Source organism: Phacochoerus africanus, chromosome X (assembly GCF_016906955.1).
Source record: "Phacochoerus africanus isolate WHEZ1 chromosome X, ROS_Pafr_v1, whole genome shotgun sequence".
Classification (NCBI taxonomy): Eukaryota; Metazoa; Chordata; class Mammalia; order Artiodactyla; family Suidae; genus Phacochoerus; species Phacochoerus africanus.
This window is the reverse complement of record NC_062560.1, coordinates 58,597,664-58,623,385: the sequence shown is the minus strand read 5'-3', so window position 1 is coordinate 58,623,385 and position 25,722 is coordinate 58,597,664. Positions and strand designations below refer to the sequence as shown.

General features: G+C 37.6%; 1 protein-coding gene across 2 annotated transcripts in view; it reads left to right on the top strand.

The window, feature by feature from the left end:
* OPHN1 (oligophrenin 1) overlaps nucleotides 1-25,722 on the top strand; it is a 556,237-nt gene that overhangs the window by 267,586 nt on the left and 262,929 nt on the right. For both annotated transcript variants that reach the window (XM_047764388.1, XM_047764386.1), the window contains exon 6: nucleotides 16,185-16,286. In XM_047764388.1, the coding sequence (XP_047620344.1) occupies nucleotides 16,185-16,286 (102 nt within the window). The remainder of the gene's footprint in view (nucleotides 1-16,184; nucleotides 16,287-25,722) is intronic.

Here is a 25,722-nt window from a genome sequence, read left to right as displayed (position 1 = left end):
TGTAGAACAAAAGGAAAAAGAGAGAGAGAGAGAGAGAGAGAGAGAGCGAGCGAGCAAGAAGCAATCAGGATGGGAATAGCATTTCTGAGAGGGAGCTGTGAAAGAGGAAAGTAACCCATAGGCTGGGAAGCCACCTAACTGAAGGGGAGATCAGCCAATGTGGAAGGACCTCAAAGTCTTGGAGAAAAGTGCAGCAGCTAGACTGAGGTGAGCAAAGTAGAGTGAAGCCAGAACTGACCATCAGTACCAGCACCCCCAGGCACCACAGCTTAAGATGCTTGAGCGGGGCTGGGTGATGAGACTCAGGCTCTGGAGAATATGAAAAATGTAAGCAAAATAAAGAAGCTCAGGAACCATTCCCAGTTAAAAGAACAAGAGAATTCACCTGAAGGACAAACATGAAGCAGACCTCTGCAGTCTAACAGACACTGAGTTCAAGAAGGAGATAGTGAAAACACTGAAGAAATTAAGGGCAAATATGAAAGAATTAAGAGCAAATATAAACAGTAATGCAGATTGCTTTAGAACTGAACTAGAAAATAGGAGGAAGACAGAAAAATTAGACAATTCATTTGCAGAGATGCAAGCTTTGTTAAAGGCACTGAAGAGAAGAATGAATAATGCAGTGGAATGAATTACTGACTTGGAAGAGAGCTTAGTGGAAATCACCTAATCAGGACAGCAGAAAGAAAACCAAATTAAAAAAAACATGAAGAGATCTAAGGGATAATATAAAGCAGGCCAATCTACTCATAATAGGGATTCCAGAAGGAGAAGAAAAAGAAAAGGGGATTGAAAATATATATGAAGAAATTATGTCTGAAAACTTTCCAAATCTAAAGGAAACATATCAAGCTACAGGAAGCACAGAGGGCCCCAGGCAAGTTGAACCCAAACAGGCCACACCAGTACATATTATAATAAAAATAGCAAAAGTTAAAGACTGGATTCTAAAGGCATCAGAAGAAATATGAAGTATTAATTATGAGGGAACCCCCATAAGGCTATTAGCCTATTTCTCTACAGGAACAGTCCAGGCCAGAAAAGAGTGGCAAGATATTTAAAGTTCTAAAAGGGAAAAATTTGCAGCCTAGAATACTCTACCCAGCAAAGATATTTAAAATAGAAGGAGAAATGAAGAATTTCATCAACAAACAAAAACTAAAAAAGGATAGAAATACTAAACCCATTCTAAAAGAAATACTGAAAGGGCTCCTCTACATAAAAAAAAATAAGAGGAAATAGAAAAATAGAAATTGAGGCAGTCACAATTGGAAAGCAATCATTAAATAAGCAAGATACGTATCTAAAAGTAAAAAAATACTATCATAAAAGTGACAATACACAAAAGGAACAGCAAAAGGATAAACATGAGGATGTTAAAAAAGTATATCAAAATCATAAAATGTGGGGAAGGTAAGTAAGAAAATCTGGACTATTTTTTTTTTTTTGTAGAATATTTGAGCCTATATGGCTATCAGGCTAAAGCAAGCATATATAGCAAGGGGTTAGCATATTTGAAAGACAGGGAAACCACAAATCAAAGTCAAACATTACATTCATGAAAACTAAAAAGAAGAGGGCACAGCATAAAAGAAATCATCCAACCCCCCGAAAAAAAAAAGGAAAGAAAGGAGCAAAGGATAAACATAGAATCAACTGGAAAACAAGGTTTAAAATGGCAATAAATACATATTTATCAATTGCCTTAAATGTCAATGGACTTAATGCTCCAATCAAAAGACACAGAGTAGCAGATTGGATTAAAAAGCTGCAATATGCTCTCTATAAGAGACTCTCCTCAGGGCAAAGGACACGTATAGATTGAAAGTGAGGGAATGGGAACAGATATTTCATGCCAGTGCACAAGATAGGAAAACAGGAGTTCCAACATTCATATCAGACAAAATAGACTTTAAAATGGGATACTACTCAGCCTAAAAAGACCAAAATAATGCCATTTGCAGCAATATGGCTGGAACTAGATACTCTCACACTAAGTGAAGTAAATCAGAATGAGCTAACCAAGTACCATATGATATCACTCATATACAACACACATGAAACTTACTACAGTAAAGAAACTCATGGACTTGGAGAACAGACTTTTGCTTGCCAATGGGATGGGGAGGGAGTCTGAGGAATTGGTAGTTTGGGTTTAATAGATGCAAAATATTGCTTTGGAGTGGACAAGCCATGAGATCCTGCTGTACAGCACAGGGAACTATATCTAGTTATTTGTGATGGAACATGATGTAGGACAATGTGATAAAAATGTGTATATATATATATTTATATATGTGTGTGCATATGCATATGTATTACTGGGTCACTTTGCAGTATAGCAAAAATTGACAGAACATTGTAAATCAACTGTAATAAAAAATTTAAAAAATAAGTACTATGATTATCCTCATTTTACATATGAGGAAACTTAACAGCAGGGAAATTGGAACTTTAGGCAAAGTGCTATTTAATTTCAAGTGTAAATTCTGATATTGGGAAATGATTTGTAATTTTTGATAGATAGCATTTCCTGCTGATATATATAGCAATGTATATGGGCTCCAATTTTTATTCCCTTAAGAAATTCATCATGACCACAAAATACTTTTCTGAGAGCCTCAGAAAACTTTTTGTATTTGTTAGCTGTTTCATAGGTATTTTGCATAACAAAGCACCCTAAATCTCAGTGGACACAGCAGTAAGCATTTATTACTAGCTCATAGATCTATAGGTTGGCTTTTAACCTCAGTTAGGTTTGAATGGCTTGTCTCAGGCCACCGGGGCTATATTAGGTCTGCACCCTGTGTCTGTGCTTTTCAAGAATCAGAGAGCTTCTAGGGTAAAAGCAAATGGTGGGTGAGCAGAGACACTTCAGCCTTTTTGTTTGTTTGTTTTTGTTTTTTATTAATAATTTTTTATTTTTTCCATTATAGTTGGCTTACAATGTTCTCTCAATTTCTGCTGTACAGTAATGTGACCCAGTCTCTCTCACACACACACACATATGTATATATATATATTCTTTTTCTCACATTATCCACCAACATGTTCCATCACAAGTGACTAGATATAGTTTCTTGTGCTACACAGCAGGATCTCTCTGCTTATCCACTCCAAATGCAATAGTTTGCATCTGTTAACCCCAGCCTCCCAGTCCATCCCACTCCCTCTCCCCTCCCCCTTTGCAAATACAAGTCTGTTCTCCAAGTCCATGAGTTTCTTTTCTCTGGAAAGGTTCATTTGTGCCATATATTAGGTTCCAGATATAAATGATAACATAGGGTATTTGTCTTTCTCTTTCTGACTTACTTCACTTAGTATGAGAGTCTGTAGTCCTATCCATGTTGCTGCAAATTTTGGTCTTTTTTATGGCTGAGTAGTATTCCAGTGTATGGCACATTTTCTTCCTTTTTTTTTTTGGCTATTTATTTATTTATTTTTATACCGTATCCTCTTAATCCATTCATCTGGCAATGGACATTTAGGTTGTTTCCATGTCTTGGCTATTTTGAATAGTGCTGCAATGAACCTAGGGGTACAGATCTTTTCCAATGAAAGTTTTGGCTGGATATATGCTCAGAGTGGATATATGGTAGTTCTATATTTAGTTTTCTGAGGTACCTCCATACTGTTTTCCATAGTGGTTGTACCAATTTACATTCCCACCAACAGTGAAGGAAGATACCCTTTTCTCCACAACCTCTCCAGCATTTATTATTTGTTGACTTGTTAATGATGGTCATTCTGACAGGTGCAAGGTGGTACCTCACTGTTGTTTTGATTTGTATTTTTCTAATAATTTGTGATGTTGAACATTTTTTCATGTGCCTATTGGCCATCTGTATATCTTCTTTGGAGAACTCTCTAGGCTGAAAACTTGCACACTGTCACTTCCTCACAAATTTTGTTGGCCAAAACAGGTCTTATGGCCAAACCTAATATCAGTTCGAAGTAAAACACTTTCTTCCTTTACTGGGACAAACTGCAATTTCACATGATAAAGGAGATGGATACTGGGAGGTGGCCATTACTTGGGAAGGGTAATCCCATCTACCGTGTACTGGCTGATGGTGGTAAAAGAGAAGATATTTTGATGGAAACCAACAATATAGTGGGAACAACCATGGGATCAGAAGGTCTGGGTTTGATTCCTAACCCTGGCACTTGGTAGTACTTCAAGGAGGTCATTTTCCCTTATGTTATTTTAACACTAAGGGTTTATGAGATTTCTTTTTCTAGTGTTTTCATTTTCTAGATAATGATGATGCTGAAGAAAGAGAGGTTGAGTTATTAGGCTAAGTTCAAATATATAGGTGGAAGTAGAGTCAAGGCTAGAACCTATACTTCTATTTCTATTTTTATATCTTTACCACTACAAAAGAGGACATATTGAGGCTAGTATGAAGAGATATTTCAGCCCTCCTCCTTCCCTCGTAAAATTAATTTTTTGGCAGTTCTATTTCTACATTTCAACAGTAATCCATTTTCATTTTCTTTCAAGGACTGAACAAGGGAAAATAGACCAAAATTATAAAACAAAGGGTTGATGTTTGAACTGAACTTGCATGGAACAATATTTAAACTTTTTGTGTTGTTGGGGAAACTGCTAGCATTACTGTCCTGGAAGATCTTTCAGAGAATAAGTTTTAAATGGAGTCATTCCCGAAGTAGCAAGGTGGGCTAGAAATGATTCATGACCCACTCTATCTTTGTGATACTATAACCTTGTGTGTGTAGTTATTTATTTTTTAAACATTTATATAGTGCTTTTTTGTGCCAGATGTTCTTCTAAGAACTCAAAGATTAATTCATTTAATCTTCAAAATTACACTACAAGGCAGGGACTCTGTAAACGATTAAAATAAACAAAGAAACCAAACGGTAACAACAAAATAAGCATAACCCAAAACCTAAGGGGGAAAAAAAAAACCCTAAGGCACAGGGAGGCTATATAATTCCCATAGTCATGCACTAGAAAGGAACAGTACTGATAATGAATGCAGGTAGTCTGGTTCTAGAGTCCATTTTCTTAACTATTGTACCATGCAAGCACACAGGCATTATCAAGGCACAAGGTGTCAGAGTTACACCATCCAGCTCTGCTACATTTTCTGGTTCTGTGACATGACCCAAATGATGTCACCTCCCTGAGCCTCAGTTTCAGCTGTAAAATATAGATATTAATTATACCTGCCTGACAGGTTTGTGGTGGGCATTAAATGAGGTGGTATGCATATTTGGTCCTGAAACATTAGTTATATTTCTGCAAATTATCAGGTTTTTTTTTTTTAATTTTTGCTTTGTAGGGCCTCACTGCAGCATATGGAAGTTCTCAGACTAGGTGTCTAATCAGAGCTGCAGCTGCTGGCCTACACCACAGCCACAGTAATGTCAGATCCAAGCTGTTTCTGCGACCTCTCCCACAGCTCATGGCAATGTCAGATCATTAAACCACTGAGCGAGTCCAGGGATACAATCTGCATCCTCATTGATACAGATATAAAAATCCTCAACAAAATACTGGCAAGCCAAATCCAACAAGATATAAAAGGTATTATATACCATAAACAAGTGAGATTTTTTTCCTGTAATGCATGGTTGAATGAACATCTATATGTCAATCAATACATTATAGTATTATAATAAAGGACAGAAGTACAAGTATATCTCAGCTGCATATAAATCATTTGACAAGTCTGACAACCTGTTTGAATAAAAATATTCTACAAAATAGCAATAGAAGGGAATCCTCTCAAACTGATAAATGACAGATACAAAAAGCTCAGAGTTGACGTCATATTATATTAATAGTGAAAGAATAAAATTTATCCTTCTCACGTAAAGAAGAGAACAATGATGTCTACTCTTCCTATTTCTGTTCACTATTTTGCTCTTTGTTCTAGCCAGTATAATTATTTAGATTGGAAATGACCAAACAAAATTGTATTTATTTGCGGATAACTTCATCTTGTATTTGGAAAATCCTGAGGAATACACACATACAAACACAAATACACACACAATTAGAACTAATAAAGGAGTTCAACAGCATTGCAAGATACAAGATCAACATACAAAATTAAATTGTATTTCTTTTTAAAAAATGATTATTATTTTTTTCTGTTAGAGTTGGTTTCCAGTGTTCTGTCCGTTTTCTACTATTCAGCAAAGTGACCCAGTCAGGTATGTGTATATACATATATGTATACACACACACACACACACACACATACATATGTATATATAATATATATATTCTTTTTCTCATATTATCCTCCATCATGCTCCATCAAACCTGATTAGATATAGTTCCCAGTGCTCTACAGCAGGACCTCATAGCTTATCCATTCCGAATGCAGTAGTTTGCATCTGTTAAACCAGATTCTCAGTCCCCCACTCCCTCCCCCTCCCTCTTGGCAACCACAAGTCTTTTCTCCAAGTCCATGAGTTTCTTTCTGGTGGAAAGTCTCATTTGTGCCATATATTAAATTCCATATATAAGGGATATCATGTGGTATTTCTCTTTCTCTTTCTGACTTACTTCACTTAGTATGAGAGTCTCTGGTTCCATCCATGTTGCTGCAAATGGCATTAGTTTGTTATTTTTTATGGCTGAGTAGTATTCCATTGCGTATATAAACTTTCTTTTCTACCTGATTCCATTTTTTCCCTTTGTGCCTTTTATTTATTCATTTATTTATTTTTTATGGTTTGGATGATTTCAATTCATTTTTTTTTTGTAATTTTCTCTTTAGTTTTTGTGAAAGTAATGTTTGGTTTTGATTTGTGGTTGCCCTGTTTTTCAAGTGTGTTACCACCTTCTTATATCTTCTTGTCTTAGCTTGATAGTTATATAGGCTCAAAGACATTATTAAAAAAAAAAGAGTCTAGATTTTCTTACTTTTCTTCCCCACCTTCTATGATTTTGAAGTCCTTTTTTAACATCTTCATGTTTGTGCTTTTACTGTTCCTTGGGTTTATTGTCACTTTTACAGTAGGTTTTTTTTTCCCCTATTAGATCTACATACTGACTTGTTTAAGTGATTGCTTTCCAATTGTGATTTCCTCCATTCTATTTCTTCTTACTTCTTCTTTATTTAGAGAAGCCCTTTCACTGTTTTTTTTAGAATGGGTTTAGTATTGCTGTACTCTTTTAGCTTTTGTTTGTTGGAGAAATTCTTCATTTCCCCTTCTATTTTAACTGATATTCTTGTGGGGTAGAGTACTAGCCTGCAAATTTCTCCCTTTTTAGATCTTTGAAAATAACTTGCCACTCTCTTCTGGCCTGTAGTGTTTCTGTAGAGAAATCAGTTGATAGCCTTATGGGGGTTCCCTTATAATTAACACTTTGCTTTTTCTCTTGCTGCCTTTAGAATCCTCTCTTTATCTTTAAATTTTGCCATGTTTATTATAATATGTCTTGGTGTGGGCCTGTTTGAGTCCAACTAGTTTTGGGCCCTCTGTGCTTCCTTTATCTTGATACCTATTTTCTTTAGATTTGGAAAGTTTTCAGACATAATTTCTTCAAATATATTTTCAATCCCCTTTTCTTTTTTTTTTCTTCTTCTGGAAATCCTATTATGCATTCATTTGGTTTTCTGTCTGCTGTCCTGATTGGGTGATTTCCACTGTTCTCTCTTCCAAGTCACTAATTTGTTCTCTGCATTATTCATTCAGCTCTTTAGTGACTTTAGCTTAGTTTGCACCACTGCAAATGAATTTTCTAAATTTTCTTGCTTCCTCCTTATATTTTCTAGTTCCTTTCTAAGGCAATCTGCATTAGTGTTTACATCAGCTCTCAATTACTTCACATATTCACTCTTAACTTCCTTCAGTATTTTCACTATCTCCCTTTTGAACTCAGTGTCTATTAGACTGCAGAAGTCTGTTATATTTTTTGTCCTTCAGATGAGTTCTCCCATTCTTTTAATTGGAAGTTTTTCCTGAGCTTCTTCATCTTGCTTTCATTTTTCTTTTTCTTTGAGTTTAGTGAAACCAAACTGTTGTCTTGAAGGGCTATTTCTATGCAATAACATCTCTGTATTTTGTGAGGGGGTACTATTTATTTTTGTCATGGGAGTTTGGACATTTCCTGTCTCTTTCTTCAGTGTGAGCAGGCTGTGCTGAGTGTGTTTCCATGGAGAAGGAAGTAATGGGTAGGGGTAATAATCAGCGCCTCTTTGCTGAGCAATATCAAGGACTTGTGGGAAGGTGTCCCAGGTTACTCCTAGTTGCAGGGCCCTGGTAAGTTGTAATGAGCCTTAGGCAGATTCAGGAACTGCCCAGAGCATTTGGCAGTGTCATTGGCAGAATGTGTGAGTTCCTAGGGGAGTGAGAGCAACAACAGGTGGTGTTCAGTCATGATGCCCTCCTTTGTGGTGCCCTCTGAGGTGATTGGGGTTGCGTGTGGTGCCTGATCACAGACCCCTAGTGATGGTGAGCCACACCCACCTCTGGAGTCGGAGATAACTGAAATGGTTTGCCCTCATCACATGTAGCACCATGCTCTGCTTAGCCCATGCAGGAGGTTCAACAAAGTTTGCTCCTAGTTGAACAGTCTTGGCAAAGTGACAGTGTTTATGTGGGTACTGCCAGGAGTGTTTGGCAGTGGCGGCAGCAGGGCAGGTATATTCCTAGGGGAGTGAAAACAACAACAGTTGGTGTTTGGTCACAGTGCCCTCCTTTGTAATGCTCTCTGAGGTGATTGGGTCCGCATGTGATTCCTGTTCTTGGACCCCTAGGGGTGGCATGTCACACCAACCTCTGGAGTGAGCAATAACTGTGGTGGTTTGACCCTACCACCTGACCATGCCAGAACCACCCATCCTGCTCAGCCCACACAGGCAGTGCTGCACAGGCTGCTCCTAGTTGCAGGGTCCAGGGAAGTGACAGTGATTGAGTTTGTGGTCACTTCTGAGAGCATTTTGCGGTGGCAGCAGCAAGGTGGGTATATTGCCAGGGGTGTAAGAGCAAAAATGGGTGGTGTTTGGTCACAATGCCCTCCTCTGTGGTGCCCTCTGAGGTGATTGGGGCTGCAAGTGGTGCCTGTTCATAGACCCCTAGTGGTGGCAGGCCATGTCCACCTCTGGAGGCAGAGATAACTACAGAGGTTGCCCCCACCACCTGTAGACCATGCCAGAAGCACCCCATTCCACTAAGACCATGGAAGAGGTGCTGCACAGGCTGTGCTCCTAGTTGCTGGGTCCTGGGAAGTGACAATGTTCAAGCCTGTGGGTCCTGCCCAGAGCTTTTGGCAGTGGCAGCAATATGCCGGGTGTGTTCCCAGGGCAGTGAGAACAACAATGGGTAGTGCTTGGTTGCAGTGCCTTTTCTGTTGCCATCCTGTGAGGTGACTGGGGCCCACGTGGAGCCTGTTCACAGACCCCTAGTGGTGGCAGGCCGTGCCTCCCTCTGGTTTCTGAGATGACCACTGTGGTTTGTCCCCAGTGCCTATAGGTCACACAATAGGCACCATGTTGTGCTTAACCCCCTGCTGCCCTTAGCCCAAACAAGAGGTGCCCAGCCACTCATAGCCTGCACAAAAAATGCCCAGTCTTCTGTAGCCTGAGCAAGTGGCCTCTCGCCACCTGTAGCCTGTGCCAGAGGGGCCCTACCCTCTGAGAGCCTATGTGTGTGCAGGGAGATTCCTATGGCAGTCCACCCCTCTTCCTCTTACCCTCCCTAACAATGGTGCCTTGCTTCTTTTGGGCCCAGACCTCCTCCTGGGTTTACTTGGCTGTGGTGTTCCACTCACCAGCCCATGGTACACCACTCCCCAGCCCCTCAGTCTGTCTCCACACAGCCAACCTTAGTCAGCTCCCTGGCACTGACCTCCAGAGCCTGAGTCTTATCTCCCAGCCCCTGCTCGAGAATCTCAGGCTGTGGTGTCCTGGTGGTGCAGATGGTCTGTGCAGCTCTCACTCTGCTTTGCCCTCCTCAATCCAGCTGCTGGTTTTTCTCTCCAACTTTGAGGTTCTTCTGTCTTGGCTGATCTCCCAGTTGGTTAGGTGGCTTCCCAGGATGTGGATTCATTCTCATGAATGTTAGTCATGTCCTGATTCCTTTTTTCTCTCTCTCTTTTTCTTTTGTTCTGCCCAGTATGTCAAGGGTTTCTTGCCCCTTTTGGAGGTTTAACTTCTTCTGCGAGCACTCAGTAGATGTTCTGTGAGAATCATTCTACATTTAGATGTTTTTTTAATGTGTTTGTGGGAGAAGGTGAGCAGATGTCTTACTCCTCTGCCGTCTTGATACTCCTAAATCATATTTCTATACGCTATTAGTGAATAATCTGAAAATTAAATTTAGGAACCAGTCCCATTTACAGTATCATCCAATAAATTAAAGTACTGAGGCATAAAATAAAAAATATAAGTATAAGATTTGTACACTGAAAAGTGCAAAGCATCACATGAAGAAATTAAGGAGGACTTAAATAATTAGAAAGACATTCCATGTTCATGAATTGGAAGACTTCTAAGACTACCAGGGTGGTAATAGAAAAGTGATCTACAGATTCAATGTAAATCTCTAGCAAAATATCAGCTGAGTATTTTTCACAAATTGATGTGTTAACTGTAAAATCTGCATCAAAAGAACCAAATGGAAAAGGAAGTCTTGAAAAAAATTCACGATTTTTAATTTTAAAATTTACCACAAATATATCATCAACATAATATGGTGCTGACATAAACACATTGATTAATATAATAGAACTGACAATCTGAAAATAAAAGTACACATTTATAGTCAATTGATAATTGACAAGGATGCCAAAACCATTCAATGGGGAAGAATAGTTTTTTGAACAGTGATGCTAGGACTACTGGATATCTTAACAGAAAATAATGAAGTTGGAGCCCTACATTATACCACATAAAAAAATTAAAACTGAAAATTATAAAACACTTAGAAGACAACATATGTATAATTTTTCATGACCTTACATCAGGCAATAGTTTCTGAGATATGACATCAAAACCACAAGTAACTAAAAAAAAAACAAAAACCAAAAAATAGGCCAGTTAGACTTCAGAAATTTAAAAATGCTTATGCTTCAAAGGACACTACCAAGAACGTGTCAAGGCAGGAGTTCCCACTGTGGCTCAGTAGGTTAATGATCCAGCTTGTCTCTCTGGAGGCATTGGTTCATTCCTTGGCCTGACAGAGTGGGTTAAGGTTCTGGCCTTGCCACAGCTGTGACATAGATTGCAGCTCTGGCTCAGATTTGATCCCTGGCCTTGGCACTTCCATATGCCATGGGGGCAGCTGAAAAATAAAAATAAAAATAAGTGCCAAGACAACCGCAAGAAAGGGATAACATACTTGCACATCTAGTATTGTGTATATAATGAATTCTTGTAACTCAAATTATAGAGATAAAACCCAATATTAAAATGGGGAAAATAATTAAATAAACATTTTTCTAACGAAAATATAGTTGACTCTTGAACAAGTTGGGTTTGAGCTGCACAGATCCACTTGTACGTGGATTTTTTTCAATATTACAACACTACATAATCTGTGATTAGTGAAACTACAGATGCAGAACCATGGATATGGTGAAATCATGTATATGGAGGTGGACTATTAATTGATACACAGGTTTGTTTGTTGTCCCTAACCCCCAAGTTGTTCAATGGTCAATTGTATCTGCAAAGGGTCAATAAACATACAAAAATAAATTTCATATCATTAGTATTAGGGAAATGCAAGTCAAACTACAGTGAATGCAACTTCACATCCGCTGAATTTGATATAGTCAAAAAAGTGTCAGTGAATATGTGGAGAAGTTGGAACTCTCATTCATTGCTTCGGGTAATGTAAAATGATACACCTAATTTGGAAAATAGTTTTGTTGTTCCTCAAAAAGTTAAAAACAGAGTTGCCCAAATGATCCAGCAATTTCACTCTTATGTATATGCTCAAAAGAATTGAAAGCATTACCACATAGACTCTCTTATGTGGCTATTCATAGCAGCATTATTCATAACTGTCCCCAAATGAACATAACCCTAATGTCCATCAGTGAAGTTATTCATAATGAAAATGTGGTGTATCCAAATATTCTAATGTTATTTGGCCATAAAAAAATGAAGCACTGTTACATGATACAACAGAGATGAACTTTGATTCTAAGTGTAGGAAGACCGTCACAAAAGGCCACATATTGTATGATTCAATTTATATTCAATGTCTAGAATAGACAAATTCATAGAGATAAAATGTTAATTGTGGTTATGGAGGAGAGGGAGGGAGAATGGGGGTGGGTTACTAATAAGTATGGAGGTTTTTTTGAGTTGATGGAAATATTCTGGAATCAGATAGTGTTGATGTTTGCACAATTTCATGAATATGCTAAAAACCACTGCATTATCCACTTTTAAATGGTGAATTTTATGACGCATGAATTTTATCTTAGCCTTTATTTTAAAAATGGAAGTGGAAGAGAAAGTGACCTACACAACTTTATCTATTCCTAGATAAGTCACTGACATTTTCTGGATCCCATGCTTTCTTCAAACAGCTGCCACTTTATATAGATCCAACTTCTGGAGGAAGAGTTTCCCCTACCTATCTTTTGTGTGAGAGTCTCTGTTCCCTGTGTTTTGGTAACTGAGTTGGAGCTAAGGCTACATACAAGACACTTTCGTTATTTAAAAGCCTCCCGAGTGTAATTCAAGATCATCTGCGTTTGATTTGACTATGTGGAAAAAATCAAACCTGTGAATTATCTGACCTTGGACAATTCACCTTTTATGTACCTTAATTTACTTTATCATATCAACTTCTCAGAGCTGTGAAGACTAAACAAAATTGGATTTTAAGTACCTAGCATATTGTCTGGCCTGATGTAGGCCTCAGTTAATGTTAGCTTCCTCTATTACTTTTTTCTCTCTGGTAAAAACACATTCCTTACAGATCAGAGGTCACTCAGCCCTGTCCTGGCTTTCTGTTCAGCAATGGATTGCCTCTAGAAATAAACCATGGGTCAGGTATTTATTTTTTTCTTTTTGTCAGTGTGTTTCCTGCTGTGCCTCTTCTAATACTTGGCACATTGTGGGTGTTCAGTGAGTTTGGATATCCTATGTGACGACACAAGCCTTTTTACTTATTTTCCCAACATGGTGCTGAGAGGATTGCACAATTTCAGTATTAGTTTCTGAAAACTAGCATTGTTAGTGCTCATTTGAGGCTGTATGATATCTAGTTGTGCTGAGGGGCAGAGAGTTTAATTAAATTTCACACTTGAGAGTGATGGCTGAATCCTCAATCCTTCATAAAACTTTTCAACTCTTTCTCTCTCTCTCTTTTTTTTTTTTTTTGTTGCACCCACAACATATGGAAGTTCATGGGCCAGGGATCAAATCTGAGCCAAAGGGGAGACATATGCTGCAGCTGAAAGCAACACCAGATCCTTTAACCCACTGAGTTGGTCTGGGGATTGAACCCATACCTCTGAAGTGACCCAAGTTGCTACAGTTAGATTCTTAACCCACTGTACCACAGCCAGAACTCCCGAGTTTTTCAACTCTTGAATTTTCAGTTAAACTTTTCAGGATTTTTTCCTCATCTTTAGCATCATCTTTTAGTATGTAGTACATAAATAAATAAACAATAGCAAATAACTCACCATTCACAGAGGCAGTCTTAAGTTCCAGTTGCCTTGGAAGTGTATTACTTATTGTTAGGCTGTTTAAGTGAATTGTAGATTAACCTTTTAAAGGCATGTTCACTGTTCACTATTGTGTTCCTTCTTTCTCCTTTACAAAAAATGAATGAGTAGTTAATTCATGTGAAAAATATTGTGGAGAAGAAAAAGTAACTAGCATACAAGTGCCATTCTCTGATTAGCAGCCTCCAGAGCCTTTATCTACACCAGTAGGTACTGCCTTTTGTGTAGGTGGAATTGTTCAAGGTTGTATTTGAGGGCGTGGAAACTGCCGAGACCAATGCAAATGTAAATTCTCTCTTGCTTTTTTTTTCCATCCCAGGGACTAGAGAGATTGGCTATATGAAACCTGACACTGTGTTATTCATTCTTATTCCTGAAGAGACTGAATTAAAACTGTAGACATCTTCATTCCGTGACAGTTTATATAAACTGTCACTGTATGCAGATGACATGATACTATATATAGAAAACCCTAAGGAATCAACCCAAAAAATACTTGAACTGATCAACAAATTCAGCAAAGTAGCAGGATATAAGATTAACATTCAGTAAAGAGTCATATTTCTGTATACTAACAATGAAATATAAGAAAAGGGATACAAAAATACAATACCTTTTAAAATTGCACCCCAAACATCAAATACCTCGGAATACACCCAACCAAGGAGCTAAAGCATTTATATGCCAAGAATATAAAACAATAATCAAGGAAATTAAAGAAGATGTAAAGAAATGGAAAGATATTTCATGCTCCTGGGTTGCAAAAGTTAATATTTTAAAAAATGGTGATACTGCACAAAGTGATCTAGAGATTCAATGTAATCCCCATCAAATTACCCATGACATTTTTCACAGAACTAGAACAAACAATCCAAAAATTCACATGGAACCACAAAAGACCCCGAATTGCCAAAGCAATCCTGAGAAACAAAAACCAAGCAGGGGACATAACTCTCCCAGACTTCAGGCAATATTACAAAGCCACATTCTTCAAGACAGTGTGGTATTGGTACCAAAACAGACATACAGACCAATGGAACAGAATAGAGAACCCAGAAATAAACCCAGGCACCTATGGTCAATTAATCTTTGACAACAGAGGCAGAAACATAAAATGGGAAAAAAATAGTCTCTTCAGCAAGTATTGCTGGGAAACCTGGACAGCTACATGCAAATCAATGAAACTAGAATGCACCCTCATACCATGCACCAAAATAAACTCAAAATGGCTGAAAGACTTAAATATAAGGCAAGACACCATCAAACTCCTGGAAGAGAATATAGGCAAAACATTCTCTGACATCAACGTTACAAATGTTTTCTCAGGTCATTCTCCCAAAGCAATAGAGATAAGAGCAAAAATAAACTAATGGGACCTAATAAAACTGAAAAGCTTTTGCACAGCAAAGGAAACCCAAAAGAAAACAGAAAATTTACAGAATGGGAGAAAATAGTTTCAAATGATGCAACTGACAGGGGCTTAATCTCTAAAATGTAGAAGCAATTTATACAACTCAACATCAAAAAAGCCAACAACCCAATGGAAAAATGAGTAAAAGGCCTGAATAGACAATTCTCCAAGGAAGATATACAGATGGCCAACAAGCACATGAAAAAATGCTCAACATCCTCGATTATTAGGGAAATGCAAATCAAAACTACCATGAGATACCATCTCACACCAGTCAGAATGGCCATCACGAATAAGTCCACAAATAACAAATGCTGGAGCAGGTGTGGAGAAAAGGGAACCCTCCTGCACTGTTGGTGGGAATGTAACCTGGTACAGCCACTATGAAGAACATTTTGGAGGTACCTTAGAAAACTATACATAGAACTACCATATGACCCAGCAACCCTACTCTTGGGCATATATCCGGACAAAACTTTCCTTGAAAAAAAGGAAAGTTTTCCCACGTGTTCATTGCAGCTGTATTCACAATAGCCAAGACTTGGAAACAACCCAAAAGGCCATTGGCAGATGATTGGATTAGGAAGAGGTGGTATATATACACAATGGAATACTACTCAACCATAAAAAGCAACAAAATAATACCATTTGCAGCAACATGGATGGAACTAGAGACTCTCATCCTGAGTGGAGTAAGTCAGAAAAAGAAAGACAAATACCATATGATATCACTTATATCTGGAACTTAATATACAGCACAAATGAACCTTTCCACAGAAAAGAAAATCATAGACTTGGAGAATAGACTTGTAGTTTCCTAGGAGGAGGGGGGGGAGTGGTATGGATTGGGAGCTTGGAGTTAATGGATGCAAACTATTGCTTTTGGAATGGATGAGTAATGAGTTCCTGCTGTGTAGCACTGAGAACTATGTCTAATCACTTATGATGGAGCATGATAATGGGAGAAAAAAGAGGGTATACATGTATGTGTGACTGGGTCACTATGTTGTACATTAGAAAAAAAATTGTATTGGGGAAATAACAATAAAAAAGACCTGTAGACATCTTAATCTGTGCCTTCTCTTCCATATATAGGAGCGGAAAAAGAAATTTGAAAAGGATGGTGAGAGATTTTATTCCTTGCTGGATCGGCATTTACATCTGTCTTCCAAAAAGAAAGAATCCCAGTTACAAGAGGTATGTTAAAAAAATCCTAAGCCTCTTTTCCCTTGCCAGCCCTGCCTTGGTAATAGTGGCAGCTTCTGTTACAAGGCTTTTCTCATATTCTACCTCAGTAGGGGATCCATGTATAATAGTTTTGCTTACTGATTAAGTCATGGCCAGGGACTCAGGAGCCTTGAGTTCTCAGGCCAGCTCCTCCACGAACTCATAGTTTGATTTTGGATAAGATATTTCTTTCTTGGCCTCATTTTCTTCATCAAAGGGAGAGTGGTACTCAAAGATCTCTAGAGTCCCTTTTAGCTCCAAGTTTCTGATTCCAGCTTTTTTTCCCTGATATTTTCCTACATTAGAAGTTTTTTTGTTTGTTTTTGGGTTGTTTTATATTTTTTTGGTTTTTTTTTTAATTTGTTTTTTGCCTTTCCCTCTTTCTTATATTTATTTATTTCTTATTACTCAAATGAATTTATCACATCTGTAGTAATATAATGATTATAACAATCCAACTTCACAGGATTTCCATCCCATAACCCAAGCACATCCCCCCACCCACCCCCAAACTGTCTCCTCTGGAGACCATAAGGTTTTCAATGTCTGTGAGTCAGCATCTGTTCTGCAAAGTTCAGTCTGTCCTTTTTTCAGATTCCACATGTCAGTGAAAGCATTTGATGTTGGTGTCTCATTGAATGGCTGACTTCACTTAGTATGGTAATTTCTAGGTCCATCCATGTTGCTAAAAATGCTGGTATTTCATTCATTTTAATGGCTGAGTAATATTCCGTTGTGTATATGTACCACATCTTCTGGATCCACTCCTCTGTCCATGGACATTTAGGTTGTTTCCATGTCTTGGCTATTGAAAATAGTGCTGCAATGAACATTGGAGTACATGTGTCTTTGCGAGTCGTGGTTTTCTCTGGATAGATGCCCAGATGTGGGATTGCTGGATCAAAGGGTAGTTCTATGTTTAGTTTTCTGAGGAATCTCCGTATTGTTTTCCACAGTGGTTGCACCACTTTACATTCCCACCAACAGTGTACTAGTGTTCCTTTTTCTCCACACCCTCTCCAGTACTTATTGTTTGTAGACTTTTGGATGATGGCCATTCTGCTGGTGTAAAGTGGTACCTCATCGTGGTTTTGATTTGCATTTCTCTAATAATGAGTGATGTTGAAAATCTTTTCATGTGTTTCTCGGCCATCTGTATGTCTTCTTTGGAGAACTGTCTCTTTAGATCTTCTGCCCATTTGTTGATGGGGGTGTTTGTTTTTTTGGCATGGAGCTGCAGAAGGTGTTTGTAAATTTTGGAGATTAATCCCTTGTCAGTTGATTCACTTGCAAAGATTTTCTCCCATTCTGTGGGTTGTCTTTTTGTGTTGTTTAGGGTTTCCTTTGTTGTGCAGAAACTTTTAAGTTTGATTAGGTCCCATTTGTTTATTTTTGTTTTTATTGTCAATACTCTAAAAGGTGGATCTGAGAAGATGTTGCTGTTGTTTATGTCAGAGAGTGTTTGGCCTATGTTTTCCCCTAAGAGTTTTATAGTGTCTGGTCTTATATCTAGGTGTTTAATCCATTTGGAGTTTATTTTTGTTTATGGTGTTAGGGAGTGTTGTAATTTCATTCTTAGTTTTCATTTTTGATCCTGCACTGGGACTACAGCTTACATGGAACTTCCATTGACTTCAGTTCAAATAAGCTACTATTCAATGAGTGCCTACCACAGTCCAGGGACTATGCTGGGTGCAAGAAGACTGCAATGTCATTAGTACATACTCCCTGCACTTCTGCAGCTTATAGTTGGGATGTTAAAACGAGAATACATATGACTCTTATACATGTAGAATTTTTTACATAATGTAATGTGTGTGTATTGTCCTTGCAATGATAGGAGAATGTTTGGAGAATAAAATACTTATATCTGGTTGTGGAGAATTGCTTTTATGGAAGAATGTTGTCCTTCCTAGTTTTAGATGGTATTACGAAAATAGGCAAAGTGTTTAACAGATAAATATGGAGAAATGGACCTTTCAAGTTGAGGGAAGTGGCCCCAAGGATGTAAACGGTGTTTGGCAAATGCTTTGACCAGAATTTGCATTACTATTTCGGGATAGTGAAATACAAGAAAGGATTAGGCAAGTTGTGGTGTAATAAGGCTCAGGAGTTTGTGTTGAATTCTTTTGGCCCTGGAAGACTCATGGAAGTCCTTTCGTTGTGTAAACAACATGAGTAGAATTCTATTTTAGGAATCTCAAACTGACTGAAGTTGTAAGATGAATTAGATCCAGGAGAGTCTGGAAGCAGGAAATCCATTTTAGGAAGCTATTGCAATGATCTAGGGGAGAAGTTCTTAGTCAGAATAATGGCACTGGAGACATGAAAAAAATGAATTAACTTATTAACATTTTTTGAATGGAAAAATGGATCTATGTGTTGGATGAAATATTCGGTAAAAGATGGAAATATTGAAGTTTCAAGTATGAAAACAGATACCCAATTGGATAATTGTATAGACACTAGCTGTGAAGGTTCTCAGAAATCATCTTTTCCAAGGTCACACAGACTGTGACAAAGCTGAAGGTAATCTCCTGATACTTATATAGTGAGTATCTGTCACATAATGTGAAGCATTTGAAGGTGATAAGTCAAGAGCCTCAGTGGTAGATGGAGTTAGTGTTGAAAAGGTGAAGGACTGCATCTCTTCCATAAACTGCAAGGAAGTACTAGTCTGGGGTCTTCTGCCATTTCCCTTTTGCACAATTTTGCTTTCTTTCTTTTCCTCTTATTCTGTGCAAGGGGTCCTATGCAGAAATGAGTTACCATTACTGGCCCAAGACTACTGTGCTTAAAAAAGTGTGCTTTCAAATTAGCCCTTAGCTGGTGTCTTGGAACTTGGCTGGTAAACAGTTCCCTACACTGATATAAAAGTTTACCCAAGTGGTAAAAGTGACTTACTGGGCCTACACTGCCTGTACAAAAAATGTGGTTTATACTAAACACCTTATTTTCCTTAGGGAGTCAAGAAATTTGGTATGTGCTCAACAGAGGGAGCTTGTGTACAGTCACAAAAAAAACCCTAAAGCACTCAGTATCTAATGAGCTTCCCTTGGTCGACAACATTTCGTGTATGTAGTCATAACTTGTTGCTGGAAGAATGAAGTATTTCTTAGGTGACTGCACTAACTCTTGGAAGTTTGCACCAAGCTCTCTATGGACTTCATCCCATGTATCTTCTCTCTTTGCTGATTTTATTTTGTATCCTTTCACAGAAATAAATCTTAGCCATGAGTATGACTATATGTGGAGTCCTTTGAGTACTCCTAGAGAATTACCCAACCTGTGGGATTAGAATCCTAGATGCAGTCCAAAGTTTGTTGTTTAATTTTTTTCATTTTTTATTTTTTTGTTTTTTATTAGGGCCGCACTCACAGCATATGGAGTTTCCCAGGCTAGGGGTCGAATCGGTGCTGTAGCTGCTAACCTATGCCACAGCCATAGCAACTCAGGATCCAAGCCATGTCTGCAACCTACACCACAGCTCACAGCAACACCAGATCTTTAACCTACTGAGCGAGTCCAGGGATCAAACCTGAATCCTCATGGATGTTAGTCAGTTTGGTTTCTGCTGAGCCAAGATGGGAACTTATTCTTTTAGAGGCTTTTGCAATGAAAGCTTTTGGTGTGTCCTAGCAATTTGGTGCTATATGTAGATGTTCCTGGCGGCTTTCCTAATGTACTTGATTTTTTTTAAAAAAAAATTATTATAGTTGATTTACAATTTTTTATCAATTTCTGCTGTACAGCAAAGTGACCTAGTTATACATACATACATAATTATACACACACACACACACACACACACACACACACACACTTCTTTTTCTCATATTATCTTCTATCATGTTCTACTACAAGTGATTGTATATAGTTCCCTGTGCTATGCAGCAGGACCACATTGCTTATCCGTTATAAATGTAACTCCAAACTATCAGTGCATCTCACACCCTCCCCCTCACATTTGGCCACCTCACGTCTGTTCTCTATGTCTGTGAGTCTGTTTCTGTTCTGTAGACAGGTTCTTTTGTGCTATATTTTAGATTCCACATATAAGTGATATCATATAGTATTTGTCTTTCTCTTTCTGAATTACTTCACTTAGAATCTATAGTTGCATTAATGTTGCTGCAAATGTCATTATTTTGTTCTTCTTTATGGATGAGTAGTATTCCATTGTGTATATGTGCCACATCTTCTTAATCCATTCATCCGTTAATGGACATTTAGGTTGTTTCCATGTCTTGGCTATTTTGACGAGTGATGCAATGAACATAGGGGTGCATGTATCTTTTTCAAGGAAAGTTTTGTCCGGATATATGCTCAAGAGTGGAATTCCAAAATCATATGGTAGTTCTATATTCACTTTTTTGAGGAAGCTCTATAGTGGTTATACAAATTTACATTCCCACTGACAGTGTAGGAGGATACCCTTCTATTGTCATTATTCTAGGGGGTAGATCAAACAAGATATTGATGAAGCTTACATCCAAGAGTGTTCTGCCTATATTTTCCTCTATGAGTTTTATAGTATCTGGCCTTACATTTACGTCTTTAATCCATTTTGAGTTATTTTTGTGTAATGTGTTAGAGAATGTCCTGATTTGATTCTTTTACATGTAGCTGTCCACTTTTCCCAGCACCACTTTTATTTATTTATTTATTTATTTATTTATTTATTTATTTATTTATTTGTTTATTTTTGTCTTTTTGCCTTTTCTGGGGCTGCACCGGTGGCATATGGAGGTTCCCAGGCTAGGGGTCAAATTGGAGCTGTAGCTGCCAGCCTACACCATGGCCACAGTAATGCAGGGTCTGAGCCGCATCTGCAACCCACACCACAGCTCACAGCAACACCAGATCCTTAATCCACTGAGCAAGGTCAGGGATCAAACCCGCAACCTCATGGTTCCTAGTCAGATTCGTTAACCACTGAGCCACGACAGGAACTCCCCAGCACCACTTTTTGAAGAGACTGTCTTCTTTCCTATGTTTGTTTGTGCTTCTTTTGTTATAGATTTGTTGACCATAGGTGCTTGGGTTTATTTCTGGGCTTTGTATCCTGTTCCAGTGATCTATATTTCTGTTTTTGTGCCAGTAGCATACTGTTTTCGTTACCGTAGCTTTGTAGTATAGTCTGAAGTCAGGAAATCTGATTTCTCTAGTTGTGTTTTTCTTTTTCAAGATTGCTTTGGCTATTTGCATCTTTTCCATACAAATTTTAAAGTATTTTGTTCTAGTTCTGTGAAGAATGTCCTTGGTAATATGATAGGGATTGCATTGAATTGGTAGATTGCCTTGGGCAGTCAGGTCATTTTGACAATATTGATTCTTCCAATCTAAGATTTTGGTATATCTTTCCATCCGTTGTGTTGTCTTTGATTTCTTTCATCAGTGTCATGTAATTTTCAGAGAACAGGTCTTTTGTCTCTTTAGGTAGTTTTTTTCTAGGTATTTTATTCTTGGATGTGTTGGTAAATGGGATCATTTTCCTAATTTCTCTTTCTGATCTTTCCATATTAGTTTATAGAAATTCCGTCAATTTCTTTGTATTGCTTTTGTATCCTGCAACTTTACCAAATTCATTAATGAGCTATAACAGTTTTCTGTCTTTAGGAGTTTCTAGGTATAGTATCATGTCATCTCCAAACAGTGGTAATTTTATTTCTTCTTTTACAATTTGGATTCCTTTTATTTATTTATTTTTCTGATTACTGTGGCTAAGACTTCCAAAAATATATAGAATAACAGTGGTAAGAGTGGACATCATTGTCTTGTTCCTGATCTTAGTGGAAATGCTTTCTGTTTTTCACCATTGAGAATGATGTTAGCTGTGGGCTTGTCATATATGGCTTTTATTATGTTGAGGTAGAGTCCCTCTATGCCTACTTTATGGAGAGTTTTTATCAGAAATGGGTTTTGAATTTTGTCAGAAGATTTTTCTGCATCTATCGAGATGATCATATGCTTTTATTCTTCAGTTTGTTGATGTGGTATATTACACTGATTGATTCGTGGATACCGAAGACTCCTTGCATCCTTGGAATAAATCCTACTTGATCATGGTGTATAATTCTTTTAATACATAGTTGGATTCGTTTTGCTAATGTTTTGTTAGAACTTTTGCATCTATGTTAATCAGTGATATTGGCCTGTAATTTGTGTGTGTGTGTGTGTGTGTGTGGTATCTTTTTCTGATTTTGGTATCAGTGTGATGGTGGCCTTATAGAATAAGCTTGGGAGTGTTCCTCCTCCGAATTTTTTTGGAAGCGTTTCAGGGGAGTAGATGTTATCTTTTGTCTGAATATTTGGTAGAATTTGCCTGTGAAGCCATTAGCTCTTGGATTTTTGTTTTTTGGAAGTTTAAATCACAGTTTAGACTTCTTGTTTTAAAATTGTGGTATAGTTAATTTACAATGTTGTGTTTGCTTCTAAAGAACCCTTTCGAAATGTGCTGCTTGATCTACTGCTATTTTGGTGTGTTCAAGCTATTTTTTTATTTTTAATTTCTACTATAATTTCTACTTTTTATGATTTCTATTCTCTTAAATTTTTTCAGATGTTCCAGAATGTGATTGATCTTTGTGATTGTTTCATGTTAGCTTAAAAATAAGCTGTTAAATGAGATGTTCTATAGATGTTGATTACATCTAGTCAATTATTTGTGGTGTTCAGTTCAATTACGTCTTTACCAGCATACCTTGGAGGAGATATTGCTGGTTTGGTTATAGACTGCCACTACCACAATAAAGTGAATATTGCAATATTATGAATATCATGAGTTTTTGGTTTCTGAATACATATAAAAGTTACATTTACACTGTATGTATCCATGGCATAAGCACTAGCATTATGTCTAAAAAAATGTACATACCTTAATTTAAAAATATTCTATTGCTATGATATTCTAACCATCATCAGGCAATGCAGGATTGCTATAACCTTCAGTTTATAAAAAACACAATGTTTTCATAGCAGAGTTAATTGAAGCACAGTAAAATGAGTTATAATTGTACTTACTTTTTGTCTGTTGGATCTGTCAATTTTTTCAGGTTTTTTTTTTTTGGTTTGTTTGTTTTTTTGACTGCACCTATGACATATGTAAGTCCCCAGACTAGGGGTCAAATTGGAGCTACAGCTGCAGGCCTCAACCACAGTCATAGCAATGCCAGATCTGAGCTGCATCTGAGACTTACACCAAGCTTACAGCAATGCCAGATCACTTAACCCACTGAGCAAGGCCATGGATTAAACCTGTGTCCTTATGGATACTAGTTGGTTGCAATACCAATGAGCCATGATGGGAACTCCAGGGATCTGTCAATTACTGATAGAGGAATATTGAAGTCTCTGACTCTTATTAGTGTAGTTCTTTATTTCTTCTTGCAGTTCTGTATCATTTTACCTCATGTGTTACGTTGTTCTGTTATACATAATAAGGGTTGTTATGTATTCTTGGAGAATTGACCAACTTGTCATTACATTATGCCTCGCTTTTTCCCCTGATAGCTTTATTGCTCTGAAGTCTCCTTTATCTGAAGTTAATATAGCTAGTCCAGCTTTCTTTGATTTTTGTTCGCATGGAATATTTATACCTTTACTTTTAAAAATGTTTAAATTTTAAAAATTATGTTTAATTGAACTATAGTTGATTTATAATATATTAGTTTCTGGTAAAGACCATAATGATTGTCAATTTTAAGGTTATACTCCATTTAAAATCATTACAAAATAATGTCTATATTTCCCTGTGATGTACAAAATATCCTGGTTCCTTGTTTATTTTATACATAGCACTTTGTATCTCTCAATCCCATGTCCCTATCTTGCCCTATCCTTCCCCACTGGTGAACAGTAGTTGTTTCTCTATATTAGTGAGTCTATTTCTGTTTTGTCATTTACATCCATTTATTTTATTTTTCTGATTCCACATATGAGTAACAAGATAGGATATTTGCCTTTCTGACTTATTTCACTAAGCATAAAATACTTTAGGTACATCCATTTTGTTTCAAATGGCAAAATTCATTTTTTATAGCTAATATTCCTATATATGTGTGTGTGTATGAAATCTTTATTTATTGTTCTTTTGATGGAGACTTGGTTTCCTTCCATATCTTGGCTGTTGTAAATAATTTCGCTATGAACATTGGAGTGCATTGTCTTTTCAAATTAGCGTTTTTGTTTTGGATGTACACCCAGCAGTGGAATTGCTGGATCATATAGTAATAGCAGTCCTGAACCTAGTGTGGAGCTGTGACTTGAAGCAAACGGTGCTGGAGTGTTCACTCAACTCAGGATGGCATGTGTACCAGGGTAGTCACAGGAAACCAGTCAGCTAGACATCGTTTTAATTTGCCCTTTCTGCCTTGCTTAGGGAGCAAGCCAATATTCATGTACTCCTCAGGAGCAGAATCCAGGCTTCCCACAGCCCTCCTGGTAGTCCCACTGGCCCAACCAGCCATGGTGGCTTGTCTTCCTTTGTTTTTTTACCTCAGGGCTGGGGTGTCCAATATGTGGCCTGAACAACTCACTCCCCAGGAAAAATTTCCACCCATGTAATTTCCCTTTTCCTCTGAGTTTCCTCCTAGGGCATGGCTGCCCACCTGATTTCTTTTCTTCCTTTCCTACCCAGTTCTGCATGTATCTTTCTTACAGCCTTGGTAGTTAGTATAGGGTTTTTTTTCTGCCAGTCTCCAGTTAGTTTTCAATGAGGATTGTTCTGCAAGTAAATGTATTTTTGATGTGTTCATTGTAGGATATGACCTCTGCATCCTCCTTCATCCTCCATCTTGATACAAGCCTCTTCATACCTTTATTTAATCTATTTTTGCTTTTTTAAAAAAAATTTATGGCTGTACCCATGACATATGGAAGTTCTTGGGCCAGGAATTGAATCTGAGCCCCAGCTGCGACCTCTGCACCAGGCTGGGATTGAACCTTTGCCTCCACAGATACCTGAGCTACTGCAGTCAGATTCTAAATCCACAACAGGAACTCCTCTATCTTTGTTAAATTAGATCTTATATATAACATATAATTGACTCTTATTTTTATGTTCCCTGACAGTCTCTGCCTTTTATTTGGTGTGTTTAAAGTGATTATTGATATAGTTGGATAAATAACTACCATGTTTGGTAATTTTCTATTCATTGCCTTTATTATTTTTTTTCTCTTCCATTCTTTTCCTGCATTCCCCCCCTTTTTTTTGTATGTGATCCACCTACAGTAGCTTAGGGAGAGACTTTGATATAAAAAAGGCAAAAGCAAAGCAATGAAATTATTGATTGACTATAGGTTACAGTCTAGTTAGCTGTTTTTGATTGGTTGTCATTAGGTTTTGATTTAATAACTTTGTGGTATTTACAGAATTAGATTTTGGCTTGCTCATATAAGCCACCAT